This window comes from Myotis daubentonii, chromosome 4, assembly GCF_963259705.1.
Source record: "Myotis daubentonii chromosome 4, mMyoDau2.1, whole genome shotgun sequence".
Lineage (NCBI taxonomy): Eukaryota > Metazoa > Chordata > Mammalia > Chiroptera > Vespertilionidae > Myotis > Myotis daubentonii.
In genome coordinates this window covers 22,808,647-22,824,803 of record NC_081843.1, presented here as the reverse complement: position 1 = coordinate 22,824,803, position 16,157 = coordinate 22,808,647, and the positions used below count along the sequence as shown (strand labels likewise).

The 16,157-nt window shown below is 38.3% G+C and overlaps 1 protein-coding gene across 4 annotated transcripts in view; it reads left to right on the top strand.

Moving 5' to 3' along the window:
• Positions 1-16,157, top strand: part of GSPT1 (G1 to S phase transition 1) — a 41,841-nt gene that overhangs the window by 22,591 nt on the left and 3,093 nt on the right. For all 4 annotated transcript variants that reach the window (XM_059693193.1, XM_059693191.1, XM_059693190.1 and 1 more), the window contains exons 7-14: positions 424-604; positions 1,452-1,606; positions 1,773-1,913; positions 2,963-3,056; positions 4,144-4,224; positions 13,224-13,397; positions 14,273-14,362; positions 14,524-14,692. In XM_059693193.1, the coding sequence (XP_059549176.1) occupies positions 424-604; positions 1,452-1,606; positions 1,773-1,913; positions 2,963-3,056; positions 4,144-4,224; positions 13,224-13,397; positions 14,273-14,362; positions 14,524-14,692 (1,085 nt within the window). The remainder of the gene's footprint in view (positions 1-423; positions 605-1,451; positions 1,607-1,772; positions 1,914-2,962; positions 3,057-4,143; positions 4,225-13,223; positions 13,398-14,272; positions 14,363-14,523; positions 14,693-16,157) is intronic.

The following is a 16,157-nucleotide window of genomic DNA, read 5'->3' as shown; positions in this document are numbered from 1 at the left end:
ATTGCTCCCAAGTGGCAGGTTAATGGCCTTCACGTTAAAAAGACATCCTTAGACAGCCATTATTCATATTATATTTTGTGACAGATGATTATAAAAATGAAATATAGAGGAACTTATTAACTCATGGTGATATTAGGATTGGTACTTAAAGTAGTCTTTCTGTGTATGTTTCAGCTGTTTCATAAATAATGTTTGCTTCTAGAATAAATGGTTGACTGGATATATGTAAAATTTCCAAGTGTTTGAACCACATTAACATAAGTTTTACTCTCTTAATTGTCATTTCTGTCTAGTTCTGTTACTGGTTTAAATGTATGATGGACATAAAGCTAGATGTCATCAATTACACCTTTAATGGTAGAAGAATATCTTAGAAATTTTCATGTTCTTATCAGTATTATTCTTATTTTAAAATTATTTCAGGTACTTGTCTTGGGCCTTAGACACAAATCAGGAAGAACGAGACAAGGGTAAAACAGTAGAAGTGGGTCGTGCCTATTTTGAAACAGAAAAGAAGCATTTCACAATTCTAGATGCCCCTGGTCACAAGAGTTTTGTCCCAAATATGATTGGTGGTGCTTCTCAAGCTGATTTGGCTGTACTGGTAAGAAAGACATTTCTAATTCACCTTAATATTTGTTAGCAACCCCACTTAAATTTTTTTTAAAAATATATTTTTATTGATTTCAGAGAGGAAGAGAGAGGGAGGGGAAGAGAGATCGAAACATCAATGATGAGAGAGAATCATTGATTGGCTGCCTCTTGCTCGCTCCACACTGGGGATCAAGCCCACAACCCAGGCATGTGCCCTGACCGGGAATCGAACCTTGGACCCTTCAGTCCACAGGCCGACACTCTATCCACTGAACCACGCCAGTCCGGTCCCACTTAAATTTTTAAATATTTGAGTTTATCTGTAAAAGCTGGAATTTATGTTGTGGTGAACTATAATATACACAGTCACAATTTTCACTTTTGTCTTACTGATCTGTGAAAGAAGTCTTTATAATTTAGTTTACTTATGAAAATATGTTTCAACTTTCCTCTGCCATTGCTATTATCTATTATGTGTCAGAACTTAGTGTCCACTAAATGCCAAGCCTACAAATTAGGTAGTGAGGATGAATATGAAATGATCAATTTTTTTTTGAGGCCTTCCATCATTTTGCAATTTTTTTAAATCACTGTTCCAGCACTAAATCATATGCATGTTTAATTTGTAACATATATAGAGGCATACTAGAATTTGGAATATTGAGGATCGGAAGAAACATTTATACTTAAATCTTAAATCACTTAGACATTGTGATATTTGAAAGCATGTATATTATGACTAATTTTCTTCTATATTCTTGCAGAAAGCTTCTGATAAAACCGAAAGGGAAGACATTTTATTGCTAGAAGGGTATACCTGAATGTGTAAGAATAAACTATTTGATTTCTTGGAATAGGTCATCTCTGCCAGGAAAGGAGAGTTTGAAACTGGATTTGAAAAAGGAGGACAGACAAGAGAACATGCAATGTTGGCAAAGACAGCAGGTGTAAAACACTTAATTGTGCTCATTAATAAGATGGATGATCCCACAGTGAATTGGAGCAATGAGAGGTAAGCTTACATATCTTACTGTTTTTTTATAGACATGTTAGTAAAATAAAGGATGCTTTTGGTATTTTATGTTTTTCCCCTGTGGTTTTTCTAAACTTCATTTTTAAAAATGAAACTAGAGTTCAGTTGCTTTATATTATAATTGGATTACTTATAAATGTTATAGATACGAAGAATGTAAAGAGAAACTAGTGCCATTTTTGAAAAAAGTTGGCTTCAATCCCAAAAAGGATATTCACTTTATGCCCTGCTCAGGACTGACTGGAGCAAATCTTAAAGAGCAATCAGATTTCTGTCCTTGGTACATGTAAGTAATTCTTTTTTTCCTTTAAAAGAGTTTATGTCTTAATAAGTAATTTAAGAAAATAATGAATGTAACTTTGGCTTTAAAAATACCAGGAACTTTGCCCATTTTTAACTGGGTTGTCTTTTTGTGATTGAGTTGTAAGACTTCTTTGTGCATTGGGTACCCCAAGTCTCTTATCAAATACATGATGTGCAAATGTTTTCTCCCATTCTGTGGGAGATCTTTTCACCTTCTTGATGGCGTCCTTTGAAGCATAACAGGTTTTAATTTTTATTAAATCTAGGTTATTTTTTCTTTTGCCAATTGTACATACTGCAAAAACTGGTGTCATACATAGGAAAACTGCCTAATCCAGTTAGGAAGAGTTAGAACCCTATTATTGACATTTAGGTGTGCATTTCACTTTAGGCTACTTTTTTTATAAGGTGAACTCTTGATTATTATATAGCTTTGTAAGTTTTCAAATTGGGAAGGGTGAGTCTTTGAATTTTGTTATTTTCCCAAGATTGTTTGATTATCTGGGTTCCTTGAATTTCCATATAAACATTGGGATCAGCTTGACAGTTTCTGCAAAAAAGGCAGCTGGGATTTCAGCAGGATTGAATTGAATCTGTAGATCAGTTTGGAGAGCATTGCCATCTTGACAGTATTTTATGTGTCCTATAAAGTGTAGCTTTAAAGGGGAAATTATTTTATAGAATTTTCATTTCAGAGCTGGAAAAGTCCATAAAAATTAAATAAAAGAGTGCAGTCATTTATTACAACATGTGGGCTATTTGCTATAAAATATTTTTCTAAATCTCAAGTGTTAATGGGGAGGTTTTTCATATTATACTCAGCTATTTTCACATTATATTCAGCTATTTTATTTTTAATTTTCTGAGGAATAAATGAAATGAATTAAATAATGAATTGGATTAATGAGATGAGTACATGGGTAAAATGAAAACATGATTATAACCATTTTTTTTGTATAAAGATACAGTCATGTAACTTAATATTTTGATATTTATGTTGACTCTCTTTAATGGATATTGTTATGTTCTCAGTGGATTACCATTTATTCCATATCTGGATAATTTGCCAAACTTCAATAGATCAGTTGATGGACCAATCAGGCTGCCAATTGTGGATAAATACAAGGTACCCAAAATGTTCAAGAAATTGGGTTTTATGGGAGGTGAAATAGTTGTTTTGTGTTTTGTTTTAAATTATTGAAAAAACTTTAATAACAACATAGATGTCTCTTTTAATGGCTGCAAATTATTTTGTGGTATAGACCATAATTTATTCAACCAACTTAAATTATTTCATCTGTTTCCCAATGAGCCAATAATCTTTTAGAGAGAAACTCATACAAGTGAAATTGCTAGACTCAAAAGGATTTGCACATTAAAGTTTATGCATATTGGCAAATAACCTTTCCGAATACTGTGCTAATTTATATTGCCAGCAGCAGTATATGAGTTCTAGTTTTACCACAACCTCACCTAACTGGATGTTCTACTTTAAAAAAAAAAAAGCATCATTATTTTTACTGCAATATCAGTGCAATGTTTTGTCCCTCCTCAAATACTTTATTCTTAAATCCTCACCTGAGGACTTGCTTTTATTGATTTTAGAGAGAGGAAAAGGGTAAGGGAAGGATGGAGGGAGGGGAGAGAGAGAGAGAGAGAAATATCATTGTGAGAGTGAAATATTTATCGTTTGCCTCCTGCAGGTGCCCTGATAGGGGGTCGAACCTGAAACCTGGGTATGTGCCCTGACCAGGAATTGAGCTCTTGACTTTTGTGTACAGGACTATGCTCCAACCCACTGAGCCACTTTGGCTAGGGCTCCATACTAGGTTTCTTGAACAAGTATTGCTTTTCTCAATTTTATAGATAAAGAAACAGGCTCAGAGATTGCAAGAACCTGAATTTGAACAAATAATTCAGATCTTCAAACAAAATTCTGTGCCCTCTCCTGTACCATGCTTTCTTTTTAAATCTTAGGCATACTTATTTATTGGTACTATAGTTGTTCACATGCTTATGAGCTAGGTATTATAGATTATTTGTTATCTATCCTGTATTTAAGATTAATTCTGAGTATTGTACCACTTTTTCTAATGATTTTTATTTTTATTTTATGAGTAAGCCCTGCAAGATTTCACATGGGGTTGTTGAGCTGTTGTAGAGTGGTAATAAATATTTGAAACTTTTTTTTTTTAAATTTTAAATTTCAACAGGATATGGGCACTGTGGTCCTGGGAAAGCTGGAATCAGGATCTATTAGTAAAGGCCAGCAGCTTGTGATGATGCCAAACAAGGTAAGAATTAATAATGTCCTTTCCCATTTAGCTTTTCTCTTGAAAATTTTAGCAAGCCAGGACTTTTCAAAAGGTTAGGGATTTCCATGAAAATAAACTTAACTTTTAAAATCCAGGATTACATTTATTAATGTCAGGTATAAAACTTAAGAAAAAAATATGTGGCGTTATTCACTGACAAATGGGGAGAGGCCAGTGTTAGCACAGTGGTAGAGCTAAAAGCTGCACCAAGAGAACTTCAGCTCTTTTATTTTACAAGATGGAAGAGATCTGGAGTGATTAAGTGACTTGCTTCCGTTAATACACTGGATTAGTAAGTAAGCCAAGGGTGGAAACTCAGGTTTAATCACAATACAGTTAGCTTTCTTTCTCTTTTTGTATGTGGTTACATTGGATACTCTCACATAATATGTTTAAGCTATGTTCCTAATTATAAGAGTAAAGCATTTGTCTTTATCATAAACTAGAGGCCCAGTGCATGAAATTCGTGCATGGGTAGGGTGCCTAGCGGCTGCCAGCTGCCGTCTGGGGCCTTCCTTTGTTCCGCGCCACCCCCTGGTGGTCAGCGTACATCATAGCAAGCAAGCGATCAAACTCCCGAGGGGACACTTTGCATATTAGGCTTTTATATATAGGTAGTTGTCTTGACTCTTTCCTACTTATTGTGATTTCTTCATCATTGGAGAGGGTTTTATTAAAACATGCAATATTTCTATGAATTATTCCTTTCTGTTATTTGTGACTGCTCACTTAGTGATATTTGTAGATGACATGTTACTAAGAAAGTTACCTGTTTTCCAGAGAGGGCTTCTCTTAAAACTCTAAAAATGTTGTTTAATGTAGGGAAACAGATCTGAATCATCAGAGATTTTGTTAGATTTAAATGAGAATTTTTTTACCATGCTCAATTCCAGGCACAGTGAATTAGAAAAGATGTCTGTTGTCAATGTAGTGTTTAAGTATAATTGATACCTTACAAATTATACTCTGGGGTTTCTTGATGCCTTAGGCATTGGGGATTAGAGTATTCCACCATAGTATTTTTATTCTAAAGTGTTTCTGCATTAAAGCCTACTTTTTCTGCAACTTGAAAGTCAGTGACTACTGAATAAAAATGATAGTTGATTTGAATTTGTGTAGAGTAGTCATTAGAAATATAGTTGATCATGGGAGATGGAAGTGGGATTGGTGTTTGCCAGGGGTTGGGGACGGGAGAATGGGGAGTGACTGCTTAATGGGTACAGTGTTTCCTTTTGGAGTGATGAAAAGTTTTGGAACTAGATAGTGGTTATGATTGTAGGGCATTGTGTGAATGAATTAGATGCCACTGAATTGTACAGTGTAAAATGATTTAAAAAGACAAATGTTATGTGGTGAGTATTTCATCACCACAGAAAGAAAAGTACAATTCACTATAGGCATGGGCCTTAATATACTAGTTATAGACCAGGGGTGGGAAATGTCCGTCCTGCGAGCTTTGGTCTGTCCCTGCCAAGGCATTAGGGGCAAGTTAATTAAATGTTTGACCAAATATAGCAGGCTAATTTTTAAGTTGATAATTTTATATGGCCCGCAAATGATGTTATAAATATTCAAATGGCCTTTAGCAGTAAAAAGGTTCCCCACCCCTGTTATAGACAGAGTGGCTTTTCTCTGTGGAAGCTGTCACTGTATACTAATTACTTACTGGGCAGGTGTAGCATATCTTATAGTTGGTTAAGTAAGCCTTGAAAACTCAGTTCACTTTTGTCCTCAATCTCTGTGGAACAGTTAAATATTTAAAAGATACAGATGTCATACTGCTTTACATTTGAAAATTAATGGGTAGGCAACCTATGGATTGGGAGAAAATAATTGCATATCCTAAATCTGGTAAGAGGCTAATATGCAGAATATATAAAGAACTCCTACAACTCAACACAAAAAACAAGCCACCTGACTAAAAACACGAGCAAAGAGCTTAAATTTACATTTCTCCAAAGATGTACAAATAGCCAATGAGTACATGAAAAATGATCAATATCACTAATCATTAGGTAAATGCAAATCAAAATCACAATCAGTAAATATTTCACACCCATCTGTATGGCCACTATAAAAAACAAACCAGAAAATAGCCGTGGCCAGGTAGCTCAGTTGGATGGAGGGTCACCCTGTACACCAAAAGGATGTAGATTCAATCCCTGGTCAGGTTGGGTATGGGAGGCAACTGATGTCTCTCTCCCTTTCCTTTCCTCTCTCTCAAAATAAAACATATCCTTGGGTGGGAATTTTAAAAATCCTTTTTTTAAAACCCAGAAAATAACAAATGTTGGCAATGGAAAAATTGGAACCCTTGTTCACTGTTGGTGGGAACGTAAAATTGTTCAGCTGCCATGGGAAACATAATGGTGTTTCCCCCCAAAAAAATTAAAAATAGAATAAAACCATATATATAATCTAGTAGTTTCACTTCTAGGTATGTAAACCACACCCCCCCCCCCAAATTAAAAACAGAGCCTCAAAGAGATATTTGTACACCCATGTTCATAACAGCATTGTTCACAGTTGCCAAAAGGTGGAAGCAACCCAGGTGTCTGGCAGATTAACAGATAATCAAAATGTACATATGTATAAGTGGATTATTCAACCACAGAAAAGGAAATTCTGACATATGCTATACAATATGGATGAACCTTGAGGACGTTATGCTAACTGAAATAAACCAGTCACAATGATTCCAGTTCTATGAGGTACCTAGAGTAGTCCTCAGATTTCATAGAAGCAAAGTAGATGGTGGTTTCCAGGGCTTGTGGGGAGGAAATAATGGGGAGTTGTTTAATGGTGTAGTTTCAATTTTGTAAGATGAAAAATTTTCAGAACTCAAGATTGGTTGTATACAGTATGTACTTAATACTATTGGACTGACAAAATGTTCAAGGGGATACATTTTATGTTCTGTATTTTACCACAGTATTTAAAAAGTATTTAAAAATTAATGAGTAAAATTAAAAATTGATCATTTTTTCATTTGCTATTTACAAAATTGTTCTAATGTACAGATTGCTATTTAGATCTTTTTTAGATTGCTGGTTTGTTAACTTCTGGTTTTTAAGGAGTCTATGGAAGCCTGTGCTTCTGATGCCTGCATTACTTCTGCTTCCTATGCTGGGCTGTAGCAGTAAAGTGAAGCAAAAGAAGTGCTGTTGGAGGATAAAAACTATCTGTGTGATGGCATTTCTGAGTACTGCTTTGATATTTAAAAATTGGCTTTGAGTTTGTATGCAAAAAAGTTGGAGTTAACTGAATCTGCAAGTTTAGTGCAATGTGGCTTTTCCCCCCCTTCAGTGCAGTAATCTGAATGCTCATTTCTGATAATTTGAGATACCAAAAGGATATTGTATAAACTCCAGCTCATATGTTATTAGAAATGTGGACTCAAACATTAAAAATCATATCCTATAAAAGACAAAGATGCTAATTGACCATACCTTTGCCACTCCCATCAGCCAATCAGAGTGATATGCAAATTAACCGAAACAAAGATGGCGGCTAATTTGCATGCTGCAGGCAGGGCGGGCCAGCGCGCGCTGCCAGCCAGGACCCTCGTTTGCTGCCTAAGCCCCACCGCCAGCCGGGACCCCGTGTGCGGCCCTGGGTGGTGGGACACCCCCCCCCCTCCATGTGCGGCCCTGGGCAGTGCAATGGCCTGAGGAAGCCCTATTCTTGTAGGAATCTTGCTGCAACGGGCCTCTAGTACTGTATAATAGGTAAACACATTGCAGGCTTGTCTCCAAAACTTGTTGAACTGATAAGACAGGGTATCACACCTCAGTCAAGACAAGGGCATCTATGAAGACAGTTGTAGATACCCTTTACTTAGAAATGTTAACCACTTATCCCTATCAAATTGCTTAAATATAGCCTAAACTCACTCCTTGCACAGCTACATGTTGAATCTCTAGAAAATATGGAAATGTTTAGTTATCTTTAATACCTTTCATAAACTACGAGAAGTTGTTGGTCTCACTCTTAATTTTTGAGTAATTATGGTGAACAGTAATGACTCCTTGGGGGGAGTATAAAGGAAAGGCTTCCCAGAGGGGATAGAGCAGCGGTTCTCAACCTGTGGTCGAACGACCCTTTCACAGGGGTCGCCTAAGACCATCAGAAAACACGTATATAATTGCACTAGGGGCCCAGTGCACGAATTTGTGCACCTTGAAAGGAACTGTGGGCTGTGAGGCTGTGGTGGGCACAGGGGTGGGTCTTGGCCCATCCTTCATGCCCCTGCTGGCCCCTCCTGCTGTGGCCCCTGGTCCCCTCTCTGCTGGCAGCCCCACTCCTGTTGCTGCCAATCCCATGCACTGACGGCGCCGACCCTGCTTGCACCCACTCATGGCGCAGAGCAATTGGGGCCAGCATCAGCAGTGGGTGCGAGCAAGGCTGGCGCCATCAGCGGGTGTGAGTGGTGACTGCTGCTCTGATCGCCCCTCAGGAGCAGGGGGAGGTGGAGAAGCCCTGAGGGGTGATCGGGCCGGCGCCGCCATTTGCACCCACTGACAGCGCTGAGCAATTGGGGCTGGCGCCAGGTGCCAGCAGTGGGTGCGAGTGGTGGCTCCAGTGCCGGCAGTGGGTGAAGTGCAGGGCAGGACTGTTGTGCACGGGAGCAAAGAATTTTTAGTAACCACCAGAGGCTCGCCCTGATGACAGTGATTGGCAACCCGCCTTGGACTGGCACTCCCACTCACCTTCTTTACCATCTGGCCATGAACGATGCCCACTATGTCCTGCGCTTGCCCCCTGGTGGTCAGTACACATCATAGCGACCCGTTGTTCATTTGTTCTGCCGTTCAGTCTGTTTGCTTATTAGCCTTTTATTATATAGGATACTGTTTTTGTGATTAATCACTATGCTTTAATTATGTTCAATTTGTAACAATGAAATTGGGGGTCACCACAACATGAGGAACTGTATTAAAGGGTCACAGCATTAAGAAGGTTGAGAACCACTGGGATAGAGTGTGCCTGCTCTGTTTTTAAACTTTGACTGAGATTACCAAGTGGATTAAGTTAATCTTACACTAGCTCTATTGTGTTTACCCATACAAGGCCATAAGGGATTGTTATGTTGGGTTATTAGGGCAAAAAAATAGTGAACAATAGTTTGTACATGGTAGAACTGCTAAGATCTACCCCTTTATCCTGCTGTTACTACAAAGAACTTAGCTAACAAATATGGCTCTATTTCATTTAAGATGAATTTCAGTAGAACAGGTATTATTAAGATATAAGCGACCTTTTGGGAAAGAATATCATGCGGAAGAGGGGTAAAGGTACTAGAGCTTAGCAAGTGACTGTAGCATTCTGGTATGGAATATATTGATCGGCATTTTTCACTGTTCATTTACTATCATGAGATAATTCATTTTGTCTTGAAGGTTATTTTATTTGGTTTTCTGGTATATATTTTTGAAAATATTTTTGTTCCCATTCTGATTTTAGAGAAAGGAAGGGAGGAGGGAGAGAGAGAAACACTGATGTGAGAGAAAAATACTGATTGGTTGCTTCCCGCCCACACCCAACCAACCTGCTACCTGGCACATGCTCTGACTGGGAATCAAACCAGTGACCTTTTGGTGCATGGGTTGATGCTCAACCAATTGAGCCACACCAACTCGGGCAGTTTTCTGGTTGATGTTTTAAAAATCTGAATTATCTCAAAGGGCACAAATGGAAATACTTGTGGGTATTACTTTTAACATTTCCCCATCTATATATCTTTTTAAAATTTGTGCAGCTATCACCATTAATTCCAGAATACTTTATCACCCCAAAGGAAAACCTATAATCATTAGTATGCTTATTTTAAATCCTCTCCCCTTTCTCACCCTCCAAATCCTCTCCCATCTTGCAACCATCAAAATGTTATCTAAAAAGTGTACTCTTGCCCTCGCCATATTTGCTAAGTGGTTAGAGCGTTGGCCTGCCCACGAGAGGGTTGTGGGTTTGGTTCCCAGTCAAGGGCATGTACCTGGGTTGCTGGTTTGCTCTCTGGTCCTGGTTGGCAGCCCGTGTGGGAGGCAACCAATTGAGGTGTCTTTCTCACATTGGTGTTTCTCTTTCTCTCCTTATCCCCTCCCTTCCACTCTCTGAAAAGCAATGGAAAAAAATATCCTCATGTGAGGATTAAAAAGAAAAAGTACTCTTCAGGTATTTGGGGATTGACAGGTAATGGAATATATGTCAGTTAAATCCTAAATTCCACAATAAAAATTATATCCATAAAATTAAAATCCATGTTCGATATTTTTTTATTGTTGAGTATTACAGATGTCCCCTTCCACCCTTTTTCCCTGCCCAATCCCACCCCACCCCAGACCTTCACCATCCTACTATCTGTGTCCATGGGTAATGCATATCCTATCTAATAATAGAGAAACATGGTAATTAGCCATAACTTTGCTACCCTTCCCATTGGCTAATCAGCGGGATATGCAAATTAACTGCCAGCCAAGATGGCAGCTGGCAGCCAGGCAGCTGAAACGAACATGAGGCTTGCTTGCTCCAGTGACGGAGGAAGCCAACGTTCCCCGCCTGCCCCTGCTGGGCTCCGAGCTCCGGATGCAACTATGTTGCAATTATATAATCTAAACAAACCCCAGAAACCTGCTTTCAGCCAGCACGGCCTCAGAGGTTAGAGCGGCCAGTGATGGCAACAGAGTTTCAATTATAGAATCTAAACAAACCCAGGTACCTGCTTTCAGCCAGCAATGGCCTCAGAGCTAAAGCCGGCTCTCAGCTCCAGTGACAGCCATAGAAGGTAAATAAATCCCAGAATACAAAGAAAAAAGAAAAAAGGAGAGGCTGGGAGCGTCAGTCGCCCACCAGCCTGAAAACAGCCCTCAGCCCCTCACCCAGACTGGCCAGGCACCCCAGTGGGGACCCCCACCCTGAAGGGGGTGTGGCCAGCTGCAAACAGCCATCAGCCCGTCATCCAGGCTGGCCAGGCACCCCAGTGGGTGCCTGCATATAAGTTCTTTGGTTCATCTCTTCCCACAGCCCCCCTTCCCTCTGAGATTCATCAGTCTGTTCCATGTTTCCATGCCTCTGGTTCTATTTTACTCATCAGTTTATTCTGTTCATTAGATTCCTTGTTTATTTTGATTTTTTTTATTTTGATTTTTAAGATTCAATTATTGATACATATTTATTGTTCATATTTTTTTATCTTCTTTTTTCCCTTCTTCCTTTTAAAGAATACCATTCAACATTTCACGTAATAATGGTTTGGTGGTGAACTCCTTTCACTTTTTATTGTCTGTGAAGCTCTTTATCTGACTTTTCAATTCTAAACGATACCTTTGCTGGGATGTTCTTTGGTATGGGCCTCATTGGGTTTATCTTGTTTGGGACTCTACTTCCTGATCTATTTCTTTCATCAGGTAGGGGAAGTTTTCTGTCATTATTTCTTCAAATAGGTTTTCAATTTCTTGCTCCTCCTCTTCTCTTTCCGGCACCCCCTTGATGCATATATTGGTATGCTTGAAGTTGTCCCAGAGGCTTTTTTCACTATCTTCTTACTTTTGGGTATTTTTTTCTTTTTGTTTTTCTGATTGGGTGTGTTTTGCTTCCTCATATTCCAAGTCACTGATTTGATTCTTGGCATCCTCTACTCCAGGGGTCCTCAAACTACGGCCCGCGGGCCACATGCAAATACAAATATTGTATTTGTTCCCATTTTGTTTTTTTACTTCAAAATAAGGTATGTGCAGTGTGCATAGGAATTTGTTCATAGTTTTTTTTTTAAACTATAGTCCGGCCCTCCAACGGTCTGAGGGACAGTGAACTGGCCCCTGTTTAAAAAGTTTGAGGAGCCGAAACCGGTTTGGCTCAGTGGATAGAGCGTCGGCCTGCGGACTGAAGGGTCCCAGGTTCGATTCCGGTCAAGGGCATGTACCTGGGTTGCGGGCACATCCCCAGTAGCTGGTGTGCAGGAGGCAGCTGGTCGATGTTTCTCTCTCATCGATGTTTCTGACTCTCTCTCTCTCTCCCTTCCTCTCTGTGGAAAATCAATAAAATGTATTTAAAAAAAAAAAAGTTTGAGGACCCCTGCTCTACTCTGTTGATTCACTATAAATTTTTCATTTCAGTTAGTATATCCATCATTTCTGACTGGTCCCTTTTCATGTCTTTGACAGTCTCACTAAGTTCCTTGATATTCTCACTAAGTTCCTTGAAGCTCTCATTAATTTACTTGAGCATCTTTATAATCATTGTTTTGAACTCTCTATCTAGTAGTTTGCTTCCATTTCTTTTAGTTCTTTTTCTGGAATTTTCTTCTGTTCTTTCATTTGTGACATGTTTCTTTGTCTCTGCATTTTGGCTGCTTCCCTGTGTTTGTTTCTATGTATTACGTAGAGCTGCTATGTCTCCTGGAATTGATAGAGTGGCCTTGTGTAGTAGATGTTCTGTAGACCCCAGTGACTCAGCCTCCCCAGTCACCTGAGCAGGGCATGCTAGGTATGCTCCTGTGTGAGCTGTGTGCACCGTCCTGTGTAGTTAGTTGAGCCTTGATGGATGTTAGTGACTTTGGGAGGTATTGATCCCCTGGCCAATTGGATATGAGACCCAGCTGTGACTACAGAGGGAAGTGCAGGAGACACCCCTATGGAACAGTACTTGCTTCAGTGGGGCTTTGGTGCTCACTGAGTTTGCCCCTTGAGTGTGTCGCTGGTGGATGTGGTAAAGTTGTAATCTGGAGTGATCTGAAGATGTCCACCAGGTGCACAGGCCAAGGGGCCACCCCGGAGGTGCAAATGGATAACAGATAATTTTAATTGGCAGTTGTCCTTCGGCATATGATTTTTATAAAAGTTCATGTCATACAAATGTAATAAGTACTTTGGATAATCAGCAAGCACGGAAAAATGCAACAACTCAATAAACAGGTTGTTTTATGGTCTGCAATGCAATGAGTGAAAGTGTCAGAAAACCTCCAATCTCTGTTTCTTTTTAAGCACAACGTGGAAGTTCTTGGAATCCTTTCTGATGATGTAGAAACTGATTCTGTAGCCCCAGGTGAAAACCTCAAAATCAGACTGAAAGGAATTGAAGAAGAGGAGATTCTTCCAGGATTTATACTTTGTGATCCTAATAATCTTTGTCATTCTGGACGCACATTTGATGCCCAGGTAAACCAGTTATTATAGTTATCTCAGTGATGTTTACTGTTCAAATGAAATTTGAATTTAAATGTCCTTTGTTCGGGATATTGATGACATGTCGTCCTTTGTTCGGGATATTGATGACATGTCATCGTGTGTAGAAGGGGAATTGAAATAGAATAAATCCGTGTGTGTGTCACAACAGCCATAAGGTAGGTATCTTACAATATAAGGTCTTCTTACTGGTTAGATAGTATTCTTTGTAAATTCCTTTTTTTCTAATCTGTTTATATCATTACTCAGTGTCTTTCACTTTAAATAGAGCAAGTTGCCTTGGAAGTCATGGTTTGTCTGCTCCTTTAGTGCAAATAACTCTCCAAACAGAAAAACATGCCCAATTTTTTCTTATTAGTAACCTGACCCTCCCCAGGACAGTGACAGAATAAATTATTGGTGTAGCTCACAGAATTTTTCAATTCTTTTACAAAATATAATAACTAATCAAATTAAATTCTGATGCCAGATGCAAGGTTGTTTACTTTTACTGGACCTTAGATATTGAGAAATGGATAAAACTATGATGTTCACATCTAGCGGTGGAGGGAACCCAGTAGCATGTGAGCAGTAATGATTCCTTGGGGGAGGTATAAGGGAAAGGTTTCTACTAGGGGAAAGAGTCTGCCTGCTGTTTTGAAAGTTTGGGCACTTGCCAAGAAGATCAGTTGGTTAAGGATATCAGAGTTCATTCTTCGAGGTCGAGTGACCTGACCTATCACTTCTAACACAAAAATAACTTTTAAGATGGTAAGTTATATATTCTTGTGATACTATATACACTTTAGCACATTCAATTATTTTTTTGCCCTGGGTATAAAGATGTGAATTTTCTTTTTGTTTGACAGATAGTGATTATAGAGCACAAATCCATCATCTGCCCAGGTTATAATGCGGTGCTGCATATTCATACCTGTATTGAGGAAGTTGAAATAACAGTGAGTATTAAGATAATTGGGGGTTTTGTTTGTCTTAAGGCCATTTCATCTGAATAATTTCTTACCAATAGTAGTGATGCACTCTTATTTGTATGCCTATTCTTAAAGATTCTTTTATTTGGCATTATTCTGATGTCTTTTCATCCTTTTATCTTGGATAGGCCTTAATTTGCTTGGTAGACAAAAAATCAGGAGAAAAAAGTAAGACTCGACCCCGTTTTGTGAAACAAGATCAAGTATGCATTGCTCGCTTAAGGACAGCAGGAACCATCTGCCTTGAGACCTTTAAAGACTTCCCTCAGATGGGTCGATTTACTTTGAGAGATGAGGGTAAGCCTTTAAATTGATGTGTAGTAGTATGTCTAAAATAGACTCTTCACCCGAGTACAGTTCATAGAGAACCTGGGTGCATGTTTTATGAGTTAAATGAATTGGACAACAGGTAAAATTAGCTATGCATTTTAGCAGTAATGCTCTAGAATAGCGGTTCTCAACCTGGGGGTCAAACGACCCTTTCACAGGGGCTGCCTAAGACCATCGGAAAACACATATATAATTACATATTGTTTTTGTGATGAATCACTATGCTTTAATTATGTTCAATTTGTAACAATGAAATTGGGGGTCACCACAACATGAGGAACTGTGTATTAAAGGGTCACGGCATTAGGAAGGTTGAGAACCACTATTCTAGAAGAATTTTGATATTTTGCCAGTAGTGAGTTTTGAGAGCCATGTATTTACTATAAGTAAGACATTTCTGTGATGTAATCCTTTATAATATATGTGATTAAAACCCATCTTGCCCTTTTAAGATTTTGCAAGGTGAGCTTGAGGTACATATCTTGTCATTTTGTGGTCAGAGGAAATCATTTAAAAATCAAATATAATACATTTACTGCACTGATACGAGGGTGGGAATAAAAGATATATAGATTGATTGCCTTTTAACACTTTTTTTTTTAGAGGGTTAATATTCATGCTCTTTTTTGAGTTAATCTGAAGAGCTGTAATTTTTCTGTCTTGTGGCCATGAAATTCTTTGGTATCATGAAAACAAAATGATTTTTACTAAACATTTCTCTATAGATTGTTAACTTAGATAACTATTTTAAGATTGGAAAATTTATATAAAACTTTGGTTCCATTGAAATATAGAATACAATTGTATGTTCAAATTCCATTCAGCAAAAAATTGACTGTATTGCAAGTCAAAAACTGTGCTTAGTACTGGAAATATAATGATAAATGTGGTTGCTGCACCTTAGTTCTAGTTTAGGGAAATCTTTATAAAGACACTATAGAGTTCTTAAAATTTTTTATTTTAAAAATCTGCTTGGTGTTAGTGAAATTCACTGATTACTGGTTGTCCTATTAATATTACAAAGTTAGCCCAACTGGCCTGTGGCTCAGCGGTTGAGTGTCACCTATGAGCCAGGAGGTCACGGTTCGATTCCCAGACAGAGCACATGACCAGGTTGTGGGCTAGATCCCCAGTGTGGGCAGTGAAGGAGGCAGCCAATCAATGATTCTCTCTCATCATTGATGTTTCTATCTCTTTCTCCCTCTCCCTCTTAAAACAATAAAAATATCTTTAAAAATATATATATATATATCAAAATTACAGAGGAAATAAAAATAAAATTACAGAAGAAATTAATGTAGCATGAATTTTTAACCCCCAATAATTATTTTTTCCTAAATATAGTGGAACCTCGTTTATCGAATTTAATTCATTCCAAAAGGCTGCTCAAGAAGTGATTTGTTCAAAAACGGAATCATTTTTCCCCATTAGA